General features: G+C 51.2%; 1 protein-coding gene across 1 annotated transcript; it reads left to right on the top strand.

Moving 5' to 3' along the window:
* The first annotated feature begins 318 nt into the window (after positions 1-318).
* SLC22A4 (solute carrier family 22 member 4) lies at positions 319-17,686 on the top strand. The gene is made up of 10 exons (XM_062638141.1): positions 319-788; positions 6,217-6,320; positions 7,232-7,386; positions 9,356-9,527; positions 10,747-10,873; positions 12,765-12,865; positions 13,827-14,041; positions 14,753-14,935; positions 16,526-16,661; positions 17,468-17,686. The coding sequence occupies exons 1-10, from the start codon at positions 396-398 to the stop codon at positions 17,541-17,543; spliced, it is 1,662 nt and encodes a 553-aa protein (XP_062494125.1). The 5' UTR covers positions 319-395; the 3' UTR covers positions 17,544-17,686.
* The last annotated feature ends 11 nt before the right edge of the window (positions 17,687-17,697 follow it).

Below are 17,697 nucleotides of genomic sequence, written 5' to 3' on the forward strand. Positions count from 1 at the left end.
CTCCCGAGGCCGGCGCTGCCGCAGCCGCCGCTGACCTTGTCTGCAGTGTAAACACGGCTGGGAAACACCGGGCGAGGATAACGCCGGCTTCCAACGCTGTGCCCGGTGCTCCCCGTGCCCGCGGGCGCTCATCTCCCACCGCCCGCAGCACCGCGGGGCCGGGCACGGTGCGGAGCTTCCGGTACCGGCCGCGGGTCCTGGAGCCGCCGGCAATAAATCTGTGCAACGTTCTCACGGCCCGAGCAGCCGCGGGGTAACCGGGGACCTGCGGGGCCGGGGCCGGGGCTCCCCCACAGCACAAGCGGGACGCCCCGCCCCGCGGGGCCGGTCCGGGGCGGAGCAAGGAGCGGGGGTGTCCGTGGGCGCGCAGAGCCGCGGAGGGTCCGCGCTGTGCCATGCGTGACTACGACGCGGCCACCGCCTTCCTGGGCGAATGGGGCCGCTTCCAGCGCCTCGTCTTCTTCCTGCTCAGCGCCAGCACCATTCCCAATGGCTTCAATGGGATGTCGGTCGTGTTCCTGGCCGGCACCCCCGAGCACCGCTGCGTCGTGCCCAGCGGGGCCAACCTGAGCGCGGAGTGGCTGAACGCCAGCATCCCGCTGGAGCTGCGGGGCGGGCGGGCCGTGCCGAGCCGCTGCCGCCGCTACCGCCTGGCCGCGCTCACCAACTTGTCTGCGCTGGGGCTGCGGCCCGGCTCCGACGTGGAGCTGGGGTCGCTGGAGCAGGAGCCGTGCCGGGACGGCTGGGAGTACAGCCGAGACGTCTACCGCTCCACCATCGTCACCGAGGTGCGCGGCCGCGGACACCCCCAAACCCCGGTACCCCCCGCCCCAACCCCCGGTGCTCGCCACCCTTATCCCGGTACCCTCCGTCCACCCCCTGTTGCCCCCGGCTATGCCCTGCCGAGCACTGCCGGGGCTTTTGGGGGGGAAGTCGTTCTGCCTTGGGAGGGGTCCAGCGGGTGAAGTGCCTGTGGGAGAGGGTCCGGGTGGACGCGATGCAGCGGCGTGAAGGGGGGGACATGGGGTGCAGGGCCCCAGGAGGAGCCACCGGTCTCTACTCTCGTGCTGTACTGTCCATTGAAACCGCAGCTTGTTTGTCTGGGGAGGGCTTTTTTTGCATAGAGGGAGGCCAAGGCTTTAAATAGAAGCCCAGTCATTTCCTTTGCTGGCATGCTGACTGCCCCGGTAAACTTTCCACCTGATGGAATCCCTGGTTCCCAGCGGCACTTTGCAAGGGGACATCCAGGCTTTTCCATCATCACAGCAGCAGCCTGGCTGGGTCCGGGGCAGCAATGGGCTCTTGCTGGCCCCAGCACCCTGTGCCAGCGCTGCCAGCCCTGGTGACACAGTCACCAGGAGCTGGGTGAGACGAGATGTGCAAGGCAGGCGCTGTGGTCGCTGTCTGCAGCACACGTGGCTTGTTGTGAGCCTGGTCCTGGCTGTGGCCAAGCCATCAGCTTGGTGTGCAAGTCTGTGCGGTGGCCTCAATTGTACCGAGCATCTATGGGATGGTGATGGGTCAGGTTTGGCTTGTTTGGGTTTCCTGGCTGTGCAGCAGCAGGGATGTGTGTGTGTCTCTGCCTGTGCTGGTGAGGAGCCTGGAGCTCTGGTAGAGAAGGAAAACAGGGCTCCAGTAAAGCTGCTGCTCCTTAGTGTTGTGTGAAAGGGTTTAAAAATAAAGCAGCTCATCCTCATGCCGGCCAGCGTTTGGGTTTGGTGGCTGACAGGCACGAGCAGCGTGCTGCAGGTAGCTGATGGACGTGCTGATGGCTCGCTCTTGGGGAGCAGTTGTGTGGCTTCTCTGGGATCCCTGTAAATCAGCACCAACATCTGCCACCAGAACACATTGCATAGGGGCACAGGTCCTGGCTGGGGGGTGTGTGGCTGCAGGTGTGTGCCCTGGGGACGTGGTCAGGGTCTCTACTGCGGTGTGTGGACATGGACTGGGCTGCATTGAAGCTTGCAGGGAAGGGAGGCAGCAGGGGACAGCTGCAGGGTAGGGGAGGGCAGGGATGCAGCCTCCTCTCACGTGCCCAAAGCGATGCCACAGGCATGTGTGACACTTAGGTGTGCCTATCTCCTGACATTTGTGCTGGCCACCGGGGAGCCCTCACAACACCAAATCAAGGCTTGGGAAGCTCACCGTGCTCCTGGCCTTGGGTGAACCATAGCACCAGCGCACTGCTGCACATGGACATGCCCGGCTGTATCCAGGCAGTGCCGTGGTGCTCGGTGCCAGAGCGCAGCCAGGTTATCCCATGGTGGCTGTGAACTCGGAATCTCTGGTTTGGAGTCAGTTGCTCTGAGGGAGGCTGCAAATGAAGGAAAGGAGGAGAAACGCTTTTCCTTCTTACCAAGCAGCAAACAGTTCAGTTGGCAGATGCCAAACAAGAGCCGTTCACGCCAGGCTGATGGGATGCAGCAGTGAGGTTTGCCATGGGACCTGGGGCATGCCGTAGAGCAAATAGGGATGGAAACCAAGTGCCAGGTTCCCATCTGTGAGCCAGATGGAAAAGAAGGGTACTTGTTTTGTTTTCAGATCGTCATGGACGTTTGGAAAACATGCAGAATTTGGTTTCAATAGCAGGAAAAAAAGGCGCCAATGAAACCCTGTGGAGAAGCAGTTCAGTAAAACTTGAGCTGATTATTTCTGTAGCCAACATTTTTCTCTGCATTAGGGCAAACAGGCCAGGACATGCTGTCAGAAAAGCTCAGTGAAAAAGCATCTTCAGTTGAAGAACTCAATGGAGGGGCAAAACCTGATGGCACAAGATTAAGCTCTGGCAGTTTTGATCTGTGCAGTTGTGTCAAATCCTGTTATTACGGCTGCTTGAGGGGAACAGGCTGGGAGATGCCAGATCCATGGTGTTTGGTGTGCAGGGACCCTGGGAACGAAGGATCCCAGACTCAGTCATCTGCTTGGTCTTAAAAATGCAGATGGGGGCTGAAAAGAGCTATGGCAGAAGGTGACAGAGCTGCTGCGAGGGCTGGAGCAGCTCTGCTCTGGAGCCAGGCTGAGAGAGCTGGGCTGGGTCAGCCTGGAGAAGAGGAGGCTCCTGAAGGGGAGACCTGAGAGCAGCTCCAGTGCCTAAAGGGGCTGCAGGAAACCTGGAGAGGGGCTTGGGACAAGGGCCTGTAGGGACAGGCCAAGGGGAATGGCTTTAACCTGCCCGAGGGGAGACTGAGATGAGCTCTTAGGCAGAAGCTCTTCCCTGGGAGGGTGCTGAGGCGCTGGCACAGGGTGCCCAGAGAAGCTGTGGCTGCCCCATCCCTGGCAGTGCTCAAGGCCAGGTTGGCCACAGGGGCTTGGAGCAAGCTGCTCTAGTGGAAGGGGTCCCTGCCCGTGGCAGGAGTTGAAGCTGGAGGAGCTTTAAGGTTGAGCAGGTCCACATCCCTCTTGTGGTGGTGGCCCCAGAGCTGAGCATGGAACTGCAGGGCGTACAAGTCTCACAATGCCTTAATAGTGCTGCTCTTGAGCAGCTCTTATTCCTGGTGTTCAGAGCACTTCCTTGGAAGCTTACACTGCACTTTGCTCCCCTGTATGCTTAGCCAGGGACATGACAGAATTACTTATTTTCTGGTTAATGAGTAATTAGTCCAGTACAGACAGTTTGGAGGTTGTAGCTATAGATGGTGTAGCTGTGGCTGGGCTGCAGCTCCGGGGCCATGGTGTGCTCAGCACCGGCTGTGATGGATACAGCTCTAAGGGAGAGAGAAGTTAAATATCTCTTTCCCCCACGTACTGCTGGCAAGGAGTCAGCGTGCAATGAGTAACTGAAAGCCCTGTACATGGAAGCGCAAGTGAAGTCTTCGCATGTTGACACATGCTCCATCGCCGTGCAGTGCTAGGGCATGAGCCTTCGTGACAGCAAGTGCCTCTGGAGTGGGAGGCTGGTACTTTGGGAGAAGACAAGGTGTACCTATGCAGTAGGGCTGGATATGTCCCTGTGTGCTGTGTGTAGCATTGGATCTAACACAGGAGGTGTGGTTTCTTCGCTCAGCAGATTTAGGTATATGTGGAATCAGCTGGATTTGATGTGTTTGTGTGTTTTCTGGTCAAAGACAGCGAGTTCCTGCACACAGCTCTTCCTTTGTCCTGGGAAAAGACAAAGGGAACGGCTGGGTGGGAGGCATTTGGCACCAAGGGAGCACAGAGCAGTTATTATTTAGCTGGGTTTACTTTGCAGCCAAAGTGCCTTTGGCACAGTGGAGGCATTTTAAAATGCTGACCCTTCACCATGAGCGACTGAAGCCTGAGGGTCCAGACGCAGGCACTGCGCTGGCAGCCCTAGAGCAAGGTGCTCAGCGCCCCAATAATGGTCTGTATTGGTTCCAAATTCTGCCACCACCTTGTCACCAGCTTTCCCAGAGCAGGGAAAGGGAAGTGCAGCGGGATGGGTTTTCTTTGCCATGTGAAGCGGATCCCTGTGTGTGTTTTTCACTGTGAGCATCCTTGACCATATCGAATGTTCCTGACACGTGCTCCCATCCATCCAAGCAAATACAGTGGAGATGAGCGCTGGTGTGCACCCAGGCGGGCTCATGGCAGCATCTCTTCCTTCCCAGCAGGGATGAGAAACCATCTTCCAGAAACGGCTGCCATAGGTCTTAATGATGATGTTATTATTAACACTATATCAATAATGTTTTGTTATTGATAGAATCACAGAATGGTTTGGGTCGGAAGGGAGCTTCCTAAGCTCTCATCTGTATCTCCCGTGCGGCAGCTTAAAGCCATGATTAATCAGATTTAATTCTTGGAGGCACATTTTAGTCCTCAAATCTCCATGTTCCCAAATTAAAGCCCCTGTGTGTGTTTCCCAGGAGGAGGCATGGGCTATGTGCTTAAACCCGGTTCATCTCTCTGTCATGTAGCTGGTGCTACTCTGCAAGCCGGGCACAGGTACCCAGCTTCCCTCCGCTGTCAGGGTACATTCATTCTGCCCGAAAACAGGCACTGATTGCAGCTCGTTCCTGAATTATAGCCCAGAGCAAACTGGAGGAGCGACCGCATCCCTCCCTGCTTGGGGGTTTCCTTCTCCTTGTTCTGCAGCAGAAGCAAAGCCCAGCCATCACCCCATTGATGGTTTGGTTCTGGCAGGACCCACAGTGCTGTCAGATGGCACCTGGATCTCTTTGGAGCCCAAAAGCTTCTCATTCTTGATGCCTGTTGCTGAGCTAAGGATCCTGAGCAGCCCTGAGGGGAGGTTTCTGCTCCATTGCCCCTGCCTTACCCAGGCTTGCTGCGATGGCTCAGCCCATCCATGCCCCCAGCACTGGTGCGTGCTATGTCCCGCTCTCTGATAGCATGGCTAATTATTAAAATGATGCTATACTTTGGTCTGTGATCTGATTAGCTTCCTTCTGTGGTAGAACTATCTAATCCCCCACTAACATGTTTGAAGTCTATCCATGCGTGCTCCCGGCAGGCATGCCTTGGCTGGCAGATTAGTCACTGGGATGGAGCAAGCCACAGCTCCAGCTTCAGCGGGCAGAGACTCATGATGCTGCTTTTATTCGTCTTGTCTGGGGTTAGGAGCAGCCTGGGGTGGAAGTTTCCATGTTGGCTCCTGTCCTAAACCTCCAGCCGCAGCCAGGGCCAGTCGTGAGGCTGTGAGGGAGCCCTGCGGTTTATGGGGATGGGGATGGAAAGGAAGTTGGAAACACGTTAGTGCAGGAAGAGAAATTTCATTCTGTGCATTGTCTGCGTATGGTTTGTCGACCCCTGAAGTTACAGGATTGCAGCAGGTGATCTGTAAACTGTCCCTAGCCAGGGATAGGGCAGTCCTTCACCCCTTTCCATCTCTCTGCTTTCCTGAGGGGGAGCATCTCGGGACATGAGGAGCTATGTCCTAGGTGTTGGGGGTCTGATGTGGCAGTTGGGGTGTGTGGTGGGGAGATGGTGCTGGAAATGGGGCCAGGACAGCCCCCGGGCTGCAACCACCAACTGCCCATTGGGTTTGGCATTAAGAGGTGGTGGGGTCCCATCAGATGGCTGCCAGCGTTTTGGCCTGATGGGGCTTGCCTGTGCTTTAACAGGGCATTGGGCAGTGACCTTCACTGTGGAAATGAATGCTGGTGCCAGGGATGGGCGGAAATGTGGGTGTGGAGAAATGGAATTAAATTATGTGGAAAAATGCCTGTCTCCAGCCCGTAACCCCTGTGCCTGGATGAGCATTATGGCTGTGTCTGAACACAGCCTCTTCTCTTGCAGTGGAACCTGGTGTGTGAGGATGACTGGAAAGCCCCGCTGACCACGTCCCTCTTCTTCGTGGGAGTCCTCATCGGCTCCTTCATCTCAGGGCAGCTCTCAGACAGGTAACACCGCAGCTGCCTGTCGGTGAGGAAGCCGTAAAAGCCACTGTGCTCCCCTGGGTATTCAGCAAAGAGGCTTCCAAACTCGATGGGAATCTTAATCCTAAAGCCACCAGCATTAAGTTCCATGTGATCTGAATTTAGTCTCCTGACTCCTGCCCCGGTGCCGAAGTCAGTCGGTGTTACTGTTTGAAAGGGAGACGAGATAATCACTAAATCCCACTGGTGCCATGTGCCCGCTGGGAGCATCAGACAAGGCTGTGTGCCCCGTCGGCCTCCCCCAGAGCCCAGCACCTTCTCTGCGAGCTATTCACTGAGTTGCTTTGGAAGTGTTTTGTCAGTGAAGGGGATGCTCTGAGCCTGCAGCTGAGGGGTTCCCTCTGTTGCTGCAGAAACCTCTGCTAAGTCAAGGGCTGCTGCTGGTGGGGTGGCCTGGGCAGCATCCATGCACAGGATGGATGTGCCAACCTGAACATAACCCTGCTTTTGCTCTTACCTTCCCATAAGGCAATGCTATGGAATCCTAATGCAGAGGGGCAGGTGAGAGAAAGGGTACAATGACTACTCAGACCGAAACCCATTGGTAAAGCCATTTAATACATCCAGAGCATAATGGTGTTGCAATGTATAGATGCCAGTAGCCTAAAAGCCTTCGCTTCCTAACTTTCAGCTGTGTGGCTTGACATCTTCACTGAAGTTTCCTTTTTCTTCTGGTGAATTTCCTGCATCTTGGAAGTGAAAACATTTTTAGTGCTTATGAAACTAATAACCAGACTTCTTCAAGAGGAACCAAACCTCAGGTTGTGCCGAGCTGCATTGCTTGAGGTTGGCTGTTTGTGCTCCCTCCTGCTCTCTTACGCAGCCCCTCTCCACCAATGCATGCTGTTTCAGTAGCAATCTCTCTTTTGCAACAGGTTTGGCAGGAAGAACATCCTCTTTTTGACCATGGCCGTGCAGACTGCCTTCAGCTTCCTGCAGATGTTCTCCATCAGCTGGGAGATGTTCACAGTGCTCTTTCTCATAGTGGGAATGGGGCAGATCTCAAACTACGTGGTGGCCTTCATACTGGGTATGAACATGTCTGCATTGGATTCAGTACTTGTTTCATGTACTGCTATTTTCTTTTCCCCTCTGAGCATTTATTTAGACAGCAGTGAAGCCTCACTGGTACAATTCCTAGTTTAGACCAGTGTAAATTTTTTCCTCTTGGCTACATCAAGCCTATATTTCCTTTAGGTTTAGAGGAAAGGAAGAGAGCAAGAAGACTCTAAAGATGTATTTCCTTCTTCTTTGGAGAAGAAGTTCAAGGCAGTGTTCAGGGTTTGTTATCAGCAGAAGCAGGTCTGAGATAGAGAAGGCATTCAGGTTCCTCCCTGTCGGAGGGAATTATGGGGATGCCTGATGCAGGCCTTGGGTGGGAGCTGCGATTTGCAAGAGCTCTCTTGTGTGTACATATGTGTTTATGTCAGGTTTTGATATCACAGAACCCCAGCCTGGTTTGGGTTGGAAGGGACCTTAAAGCTCCTCCAGCTCCAACCCCTGCCACGGGCAGGGACCCCTTCCACTGGAGCAGCTTGCTCCAAGCCCCTGTGTCCAACCAGGCCTTGAGCACTGCCAGGGATGGGGCAGCCACAGCTTCTCTGGGCACCCTGTGCCAGCGCCTCAGCACCCTCACAGGGAAGAGCTTCTGCCTAAGAGCTCATCTCAGTCTCCCCTCGGGCAGGTTAAAGCCATTCCCCTTGGCCTGTCCCTACAGGCCCTTGTCCAAAGCCCCTCTCCAGGTTTCTTGTTGGCCCCTTTACATATTGGTAACCAATTTAGGTATTTTAAATGTAGGTATTTTAAACCAGTTGCATTAGTATTACAATTTGTACTTCTTAATATGAGCTAGTCTAAATTAAAACCTAATAGTTAATGCTGTTCTTTCCTACCCCATGAGGCTTTAATGCTGGGGGAGGGAAACAGAGCAGAAGAACATGATGTGAAATCAGTGCTGTGGAGGGGATGCACCGTCATGTCCCCGGGCAGCAGTGAGTCACCGCTGCCGGTGGTGGAGGGAGGATTAAGTAGGTCAGGCTGTCAGCAGGGAGATCGCTTGCCATTGCTGTTGCCATCCCAGTGCCACTGCTCCCCCTGTCCTGGGAGTTAACTCCTGTGTGGAGCTGATGGAGCCAGAGCGAGTGCCTGCCATGGGAAAGCAGTGACATGGGCACATACAAAGCCCCCATTGATGCTGGCTGTGCTGCAGCCCTGGCACCCCCCCATCCCCAAGTGTTTGTCTTTTCAAGGGGCCACCTTAACACAGGTTTCTCCTGTCGTTCCAGCTTCCAACGTCCAAACCTGCCTTGCTGCCCTATGCATAACACAGACCCTGCTCCAGCCTCCGGGGCTCTTCCTGCCCTTAGCACTATTGCTTCCATCTTCATGAGAATAGTTTCCTCCCAGAGATGGTGGCAAAAGTCTATAGAGATGTTTTTTAACCACATCCTGTACATGACACAGTGGCTGTAGGATGCTTTCATGGGCTGCTACCCGGCTACTGCAGCAGTAGCATTGTTAGATGATGGCATCTTCCCTGGTGGTATCCTACAGCCTGTGATGTGCTGGTCCACCATTCAGCCTTCTGTTCCAAATAAACATTGTTTGTTTCCACCTCACTGTAATTCACATCCTTTCATCCCATGTCAGACCTGAAGTGCTCAGCAGTGAACTTAACATCTTAGATCCCAATGGGTTCAGTGCAGGAGCAGGTTACATCCTAGACAAGCATGCAGGAAAGGCTCCCGAAAGGCTGCTGGCCATTCCCTGCCTGCTCCTGTCCATCTCTGACAATGCCTTAACCAAAGCAAACAGAAGTCACTCCTTCATCTGAAGGTCCCCAATACTCCCAAGCAGCTTTTCTGTACTGGGTGGGTTGTGTTGTGCTGCTCCTTCCTAAGACTGTTTAGCTTAACCTTCTCCTAAACGCAGTAAAGTATTGAGTGATGCTTGGAAAGAAAGCGTTGAGATGCTAATCCACCCTCCCTTGTTTTGAACAGGAACAGAAATCCTGGGCAAATCAGTTCGTATTATATTCTCTACATTAGGAATTTGCATATTTTTTGCAATTGGCTACATGTTGCTGCCACTGTTTGCTTACTTCATCAGAGACTGGCGGATGCTGCTGCTGGCACTCACGATCCCGGGGCTGTTCTGCATCCCGCTCTGGTGGTGAGTACCACTTTTCAGTCACGTTAACTACCCACAGAGCCCTGCTGGTGCTGGCCCTGTGCTTGAAGCCACTTGTGCATTGGTTTTCCAGAGCACTTGGGAATGCTGGATTTGATTTGTAGCTCTGGACACTGTTAACCACCTTTAGGTTTACCCCTGTAGTACCACTGCGTGATTCGTTCTAACTTTGCTTCCTTCCTTGTTTAATTTAAGCTGTTTTTTGATGTGGATTCACTTGCTGATTGGTACTAAAATCCCAGACTGGTTTGGGTTGAAGGGACCTTAAAGCTCATCCAGTCCCAACCCCTGCCACGGGCAGGGACCCCTTCCACTAGAGCAGCTTGCTCCAAGCCCCTGTGTCCAACCCGGCCTTGGCATCCACAGCTTCTCAGGTACCCCAGTGCCAGGCTGAGCCCATTCTCTCGCACGCAGCAGTTTATTGCACTTCCTATCATTAAGCAGTTCATTGCTCTCCATGTCATTAAGTTGCAGGCAAGCCCCCTCCCAGAGGCTCCGTGTGCCAGGAGCCCTGCGTCCTCCCAGCCTTGGCTTTGGCTGCTGGAGCAGGACCTTGCTTTGTGAGCTCTTTCAGCGTGTATAAGCGTCTGGTAAAGCCAAAGGTTGGCTCTTCCTTCCCCTGCTCCTCTCAGCCACCCCACTCTGTCCTCTTGGTAGCTGAGTCCATGTTTTCTTTCCTCTTCCCACTGCACACACCCATCCCAGCTCTGGAGCACTGGTGACGTGTAGGTGCACCCTCACTCAGCCATCGCTGCTATGTGAGGTTTGTATAGAAGGTTCCTATGACACAGAGCCTTTAAATGTACCCTGTGCATAGCTCGAGCATTTCCACGTTGTGTGTGGTTCCCTAACAACATTTTTGCTCACCACTGCCTAAGTCACCCCCACCTTTGCTCTCTGTCTGGTGACATCTGGGGTTTGTCCGCTGGGCATCAATTACCCCTTAAAAACCAACCACCCAGGACAAGGGTAAGCTTGCATCTACTTCAGCGTGGGGATAAACACCTCCCATAGACTGGAATTCTCCTATTGATCCCGGTGGGACAAATCCATGGATTACATTGCCCACGTGCTTCTGTGCTGGCTGCCTTCTGCTGCAAGCAATCTGTCAGCTGAGAGTGGAACTCGTAGAGACGATACATGTGGTTTTAATAACTGTATGTGAGAAACGTTGAGCTGTTTATTGTGAAACCCATTGCAGGATCATTCCTGAATCCCCTCGGTGGCTCATCTCCCAGGGAAGGTACAAGGAGGCAGAAGTTATTATCCGAAAGGCTGCGAAGATAAATGGTGTGCCAGCCCCAGAGGTGCTTTTTGACACCGCAGAGGTATGTTGCATGTGTCCTGGTGCTTTACCTCACCAGAACGCTCCCCCTTTGGCCAGTTGACTTGTGGGGAAATGCCAGCACAGAACTGGTTCGCACCAGCAGCTCTTCAGGTGACTGTTGGTGCGAGGTAAGTGCTGGGTTAGGGAGTTCAAAATGAGAAGCCAGAGGGGCTTTCATGTGTTTGGTTTTCACAGTGGAATTCTCCTCCTCAGCAGTGCTTGGTTGTGGTTTTCAGAGCAAGGCTGACCCAGATTGCTTCAGCCCTTGCCGCTGAGAAGGCCCGAGGAGGATGTGGTTGTTCCCCTTTCAGCTTGGTTGTGGTGTTAGGGATTTGCAGCTTGACAGCCACCCTTTGTAGGCTGCGCAGGGGACCCTAAATCGGCAGCCGCATGTGCTGGGGCTGGGTGGCACAAACCAAAGCACCCCAGTGCTACACGGGCACACGAAAACCACAAGCAGCGATGGTGGTGAAGAATATCAAGCTCTTCAGGTCTGTTTTTCTGCTGTGTTTCACATGTATTGGTTAAGAGGAGAAAGCCCAGCACAACCCCAGCAAGCCAGGGAGCTCCTCAGCAGCAGCACGATGGCTGGTTCTTGGGCTCATCTCCCCCTCTAGTGGCTCTGCCCTGGCTGGAGCTCCTGAAGAAGCACAAACCGTTCTCCTGTGCAAAGAAACCAGCCACGCATCAGTAATACCCGTGTGTCTGTATGTGAGATCTCACTTCACTGCATTTTGGGCCTCCTGATGTCACCCGATGGAGCAGAAAACAAAGCACTGTGTGCTCCTTTGCAAGGAAGATGCTGCGTGCTGCACCTCCCATGGGCTGGATCCATCCCTTTGATGTCATGTTCACACTTTGGATGAGCTGCTGAAGATCTCTTTTCCAAGTGTATGTTCTAGTGTAAACCGAAGTGCATGTTGCAGTGATGGGAAGCTCATCCTACAGAAACCATGGGAAAGCATTTTCCTTACTTCACAGCCAGAGGGTCAGATGTCTTTCGTGCTGGACATGACTTTTCAGGCTCCAGTAAGTGTTTTGCTTTCCATCACTCCTGTGTATTTGTGAGACCAAGCAGCAGCTTCGCTGTCCGTTACTGCATGGGAATCTTGTGTGCCAAAGCATCTGTCCACCAAAGCCTGAGGATGATGTTTGCACATGAAGTCCTCCATTGGAAGTATTTCTCAAACATTGCTATAAAGCCATTCCTTGGAAACCATCCTCTCTTCCTGGGAAAGGAAATCCACTGGGTAGCCCCATAGGGAGGACCATGGTGGTTCCCTCTTTGGGCTCGGGGGGAAGCCTGGCCACGGGCGCTGGCTTTGTCCCAGCAAGGACTCTCCATGCAGGCAGAAGAGCTCCCTAATGCCAGCCAGAAGATTCCAGCTTCAAGCCTTAAACTGGACCCTCTGTCTCCAATGATGCCACCATGCTGAGCTCTGGCATCCGTCCTGCCCACAGCCAGCAGAGCTGGGTGGGTTTCTGCATTGATTTCCCATTGTTTGTGAAGGTTGAATGGAAGAGTCGAGTGGACAGTGCACAGACAGTGCCTTTGGTACTGAGGTGACTCCTGGAAGCTCTATGTTAGATCCGTAAGGAAATGTTGATGTGTCTGCCTTGTCAGCTGGCACCCTTTTCCTTAGTCAGCAGGAGCAGTGGTCTCAGTGCTACCTTTCTTATAACAAAACCCTGGAAACTACCACGAGTACAGTGGGTGCACACAAGCTTTACCTAAGGACTGCCCTCCCTGGTGCAGAAGCGGCCCTTGGGCTCACTGGTTATCCCCTGATAGAGTCATAACATCGTAACTGCCCAGACCTGTTGGGGGGCAGAGGTTGCTTTGCTCGCAGGTGTGTGGGAATGTTTTGGTTTTGTTTTCCTCTTTCCTTCAGATGCAGGATTGGAAGCCTCAGCAGCAGCAGAAGGCTATCCTTCTGGACCTATTTCGAACCCGAAACATTGCAACTATTACTATTATGTCATTACTTTTGTGGTAAGGAAATGTGTATTCCTACAGTACCCAGGCAATAGAACGGTTTCTGATCTGAGGGCACATGCCACAGGTTTAGATAATAAGTCTAAGCCTCAGAGCCCATCCACATGGTCCTTGGCCCTCTGTGTCCTTGCACCCACACTGCACTAATCCACAAGAGCATGGAGAGAACAGCATCGACTTAGATGTAAAATAGTTAGGAAATTATAGGTAACAGCTCGTGTATTGCAAATTCTGTTGCTTTGGTTTCTTTAAAGAAGCTCCCAACTCTGTAATCACTGTTTGAAGAGAAATGTCCTCCTTGAAGCAAAGGCAGCAACTCAGTAGCATAACAAGAAGCAGACCCATGGCCGGTGGTTTTGTTTGGTTTCTGTACACTGCCCATCTCAGTGAGATCCTGGTCCCTGTCTGGGCAGCCACAAGGAATGAGGACCCAATAATACCATATAGACAAACGAGGACCCTTTCCTGTACATACTTCCCCCAGCAGAAAGGAACTGGCTAGCACACTTGGCATGCCAGAGTAAGGCATTCCTGAGATTTGAAACCCGAACATCCAGCTCTCTCATGAAGATTAAATAAGATGTAACGGAACTGCTGAGGGTGGGAGATCCTGTCACTGGAGTTGGCTACAAGTAGGAATGTAGTTGGCATGGGAAGCTTTCCAGAGTTTCTTCACTGTGCCATTAATGACTCCATTGTAGTGAAAAGCCTTTGTGAGCGACCTACACAAAGCCTTTTACTTGATATAGTGTATGCAGGAAGGACAGAGAAATCAGAGGTCTCTTCCAGCCGCTGTGGACATGGTCACTGGAAGGGATGACAGAATTAGAAAGATGGGGATGCCACGATGCCCATGGCTTAATGGCACATCCTTTTTTTGTCACAACATCTGAGGCAACACTGGAGGCATTCAGAGACTGATGTTTCTGGAATCATTTGGGTTTACTGCTTTCCTCAGGTTCTTCACGTCAGTTGGTTACTTTGGCCTGTCCCTCAGCACTCCAAACTGGCATGGAAATGCCTACATCAACTGTTTCCTCTCGGCTGTGATCGAAGTTCCAGCTTATGTGATTGCCTGGCTCCTCCTCCGCTGCCTCCCCCGGCGCTACTCCTTAGCTGGCATCTTCTTTTTAGGGGGAGGCGTTGTCCTCTTCATTCAGCTGGTTCCTGCAGGTACAAGGTTCAATACACAACTTGAGCATTTAAAATGCTAGAAATAGTTTATGGTCCTAATAGTTCTGTGAAATTGCTGGAAACCGTGATCACATTTAGGATTTGAAGCCAAGTTTGTGCTCATCACTTGCAGCCATGATGTGGTTTTATGAAGATGCTGAGTCATGCACGGCTGTCATTTATTGTGTCAAGTTACTGAGCTTTTTATAGCCCAGGGGAACCTGGAATTGTAAAATGAGAGCCAAAAGTGTCCTGTGATTTATCTGGTTGTGCATAGAGGCTAAAAAACCCTGCAAGTCTTCCAGATTTCACTGTGTGTAAATCTCTGCAGGATTTGATGAAAAAAGGGTGGATTTAAGCTTGTCTTTTATTGCTGTGTAATCCAGTTTTGTTCCATTTCAAGAATGCTGTTTTACTTGGAAACAACCAAAATCTGAACAGTACAAAATAACCTGAGCATCTACATTGTGTTCAGTGGGAAGTTTGCAGCCAAGTCATCTAGGGATGGGGCTAATACAGTGTATAATTTTATATATACACACATATATATACATATGTATATATATGCAAAATGTATCATGCATTCTATAATTAAACAAAAAACACAACCACTAGGAAAAACCAGTGATCTGATCTTTGGGATATAGAAGAAATACAAGTAGTAAGTGCAGGATGTTGTTATTCACCTTGGTTTTATTTTATCTCCTCCAGATTTTAATGTCCTGTCTGTGGGCCTCGTGATGCTTGGGAAATTTGGCATCACAGCTGCGTTTTCAATGCTTTATGTCTACAACGTGGAGCTGTACCCAACGCTAGTGCGAAACATGGCAGTCGGAGCTACTTCCACCGCTTCCAGGCTGGGCAGCATCATTGCTCCTTACTTTGTTTACCTGGGTGAGACATTTTGTGTTCCTTGCTTTGTGCTGCACAACTGCCCAGAGAAATTATCTGAGCTTCTTTAGTGCAGGTTCAGCTTTAAGTCCCTTCACTTGTTGTCTCTTAAGTCCCTTCTCTCACCTTGGGTCTGTACATGGAAACGATCCGCATGTTGCAGGCAGGAAAAGGTAACAGAGATTAGGGGATTAAGGGTGGAAGTATCTGCTGACTCTAGCAGAACATTGCTGGTGTCCTGCTAGGGGGGCTTTGCTGGTTCACCATGGCAGGAAAGGGAAGAGAAGACTACTTCTTTTTGCTGTCTGTAACTCACCTATGTTGTCGCACATCCACATCCCAGTATGAGTGTAACAAACTGCACCAAAAATAATGAAAATACGCAGTCTTTATTTCATACTTGTACAGTGCAAATACAAAGCAAAAGGGACAGCAGGACTGTGATGCGCCTTAGGGTCTTCAGTCTCTATTGCAGCACAGGTAACGATAACAGTTTTTAAACCAAACTGTTGGTTGGGTTTTTGAGGTTATTTTTATCCCAGGTTTCCATAGGCTCAGCCTTTCAAAGAACTCTTGTTCCAAAGCCCTCTTGTTCCAGTCATCAGAATAGTTTCCTAAACCTCAGGAGGTTTTAGGAGAAATTCGTCAGCTGCTGATCTTTGCTACAGCTAAATTAGGACCTTGCAGTTCATCCAGCTCATGAACACAGAAGAGATCAAATCACAAACTTTGACTCTGTGTGCGATACCCAGAGGTCTTCACTTTACTGCTAGTTTATTCCATACATCATAAAGCATGTTGCTCTAAACCAACTTAAAGCTGGCAAGTCCAGTTTGGTATTTTCTGCACCATAAATACTTTAACTCCTAGCAAATCCTTTTTCCTTGCTGTGCTATTGTGACGTGAAGATCTTGCATCCTGCCCAAACACTTGTGCGCTGGCTTCAGGCTGCTGGCAGGGGCCGCTGCCTTCTAGTCCAAAATAATATTCTGGGTAGAGCAAGGTCAGAGCCTCTTGTCTGTCATGGGAGGCCTGATGCTCTCTCCGTGTGCGGTCAGGAAGGTAACTAAGGATTCCCCTGTTAGCTGCCTGTTAGTCTGTAATTGGCCTGTTCTTTTGCACAAGCCCAGCAGGAAGCACAATCCCAGGCAGCTGATGAGTGCTGGGCTGTTTGAGCACTTCTCCTCCCTCATGTTGAATTATTTAACAGAGGATTTGGTTCCTGATGACAGAGTAGGATTGAAGGCTCCAGCAAGGATCCCAGCAGAGCTGTTACCTTGCAGAGATGTTGGCTATCCCAGCTGGAAGTATACAAAAATCCTATTAGCTGCTACACAGACATGGGGGATGGCATGAAACCAATGGTAGGTGTTGACTATCCTCGAGTGCACACTGTAGTTTTAAAACTGAAAACACCTCCGGATAGATAACAGAAGTATATTGGTTTTGGATTTGCCTTTGATATTTATGAAGAGTTCAGCTAACAATTCTCAATTAATTCTGCATTCCAGCAATATTTGGAATATAAATTTTACCCATGGGGTAGTTGGTTGGGCACGTTAAGTACTACTGTTGTGTCCTATGTTCTTACAGATGCCTACGACAAACACCTCCCATATATCCTGATGGGAAGCCTGACTGTGCTGATTGGAATTCTTACCCTGTTTCTCCCGGAGAGCTATGGCAATTCCCTGCCTGAGAGCTTTGAGCAGATGCTGAAGGTGAAGTGGTAAGGTGGTTTTCCTTCATCCCATCATCACAAGAATTCAGCACCTCTTTCTACATAGTCCCTCTTCACAATCAGTAAAGATGTAAATCGGTAAAGAAGGCCAGGTTGGGCACAGGGGCTTGGAGCAAGCTACTCTAGTGGAAGGTGTCCCTGCCCGTGGCAGGGGGTTGGAACTGGATGAGCTTTAAGGTCCCTTCTAACCTGAAGCATTCCATGAGTCTATGATTCCATTTCATCAGATCCACTGCAAATACATCAGATCTTTCAAAGTGAACCTGAGAGCTGCTGTGCTTGAAAGTGGGCACCCAGAAAGCAAGGCTGACCCTCACATCACCTTCAGGCTGCTGCTTTCTATCATCTCCCAACACTTTCAATCCTTTTCTAGCACTCGCTCTCCTTTTCATTTAAGCTTCATTTAGTGGGATGTCATACATTCCAAAGCACTTCACTCTTTCAGCGTAAGTTCATTAGGTACCACTCCAAATTAAACACAGGATTGCAGTTCTCTAGCCTCTTTCATTTGGGAGGCTACCAGTTCACCAGTTACCATCGGGGAGGGAAATACTTGGGAGCAGCAGGCTTCTTGCATAAACAGATGGAAGCAGCTGAATGACAGTGAATTATGTTCAAGTTCCCAGTGTTGTTTTGCTGCACTACTTCTGCCATCCGTAAAGGATGGCATTTTCCCTAACACTTCTGTTGGTGGTGTAACATGGTTATTTTAGTGGTGGTAATCAGGAGGGGGAAGTGTCTGATGACACCCTGTAAAATGTTCCCTGGCTTCTCAGTCTTTTACTTGATTTCAGTTTCAGAAATGGGCAACAAACCAATGGCATTAGGAATGGAAAGGAGAGTCCTAAGGTTCTGGTAACGCCCTTGTGAAGGACACACGCTCAGAGGGGCTGAAAGAAGAACAACATCTCGGAATGCATCTTCTGCCAGAGGAAAACCCAACAGTCAATGCTACTGCACCATAGTTGTTATCCCTTGTGCTACTCTGCCCAAATACATAGTTTACTAACAGATGCTGTCTAGC

This window comes from Pezoporus occidentalis, unplaced genomic scaffold, assembly GCF_034315485.1.
Source record: "Pezoporus occidentalis ecotype Australia unplaced genomic scaffold, CSIRO_AGI_Poc_V1 ctg55, whole genome shotgun sequence".
Classification (NCBI taxonomy): domain Eukaryota; kingdom Metazoa; phylum Chordata; class Aves; order Psittaciformes; family Psittacidae; genus Pezoporus; species Pezoporus occidentalis.

Bases quoted from the DNA above. Each gene is read 5' to 3' on its own strand.
- SLC22A4 (XM_062638141.1), top strand. From the start codon at position 396: ATGCGTGACTACGACGCGGCCACCGCCTTCCTGGGCGAATGGGGCCGC. The intron at 6,321-7,231 runs GTAACACCGCAG...CTTTTGCAACAG, and splicing joins TCAGGGCAGCTCTCAGACAG to GTTTGGCAGGAAGAACATCC. The intron at 7,387-9,355 runs GTATGAACATGT...TGTTTTGAACAG, and splicing joins CGTGGTGGCCTTCATACTGG to GAACAGAAATCCTGGGCAAA.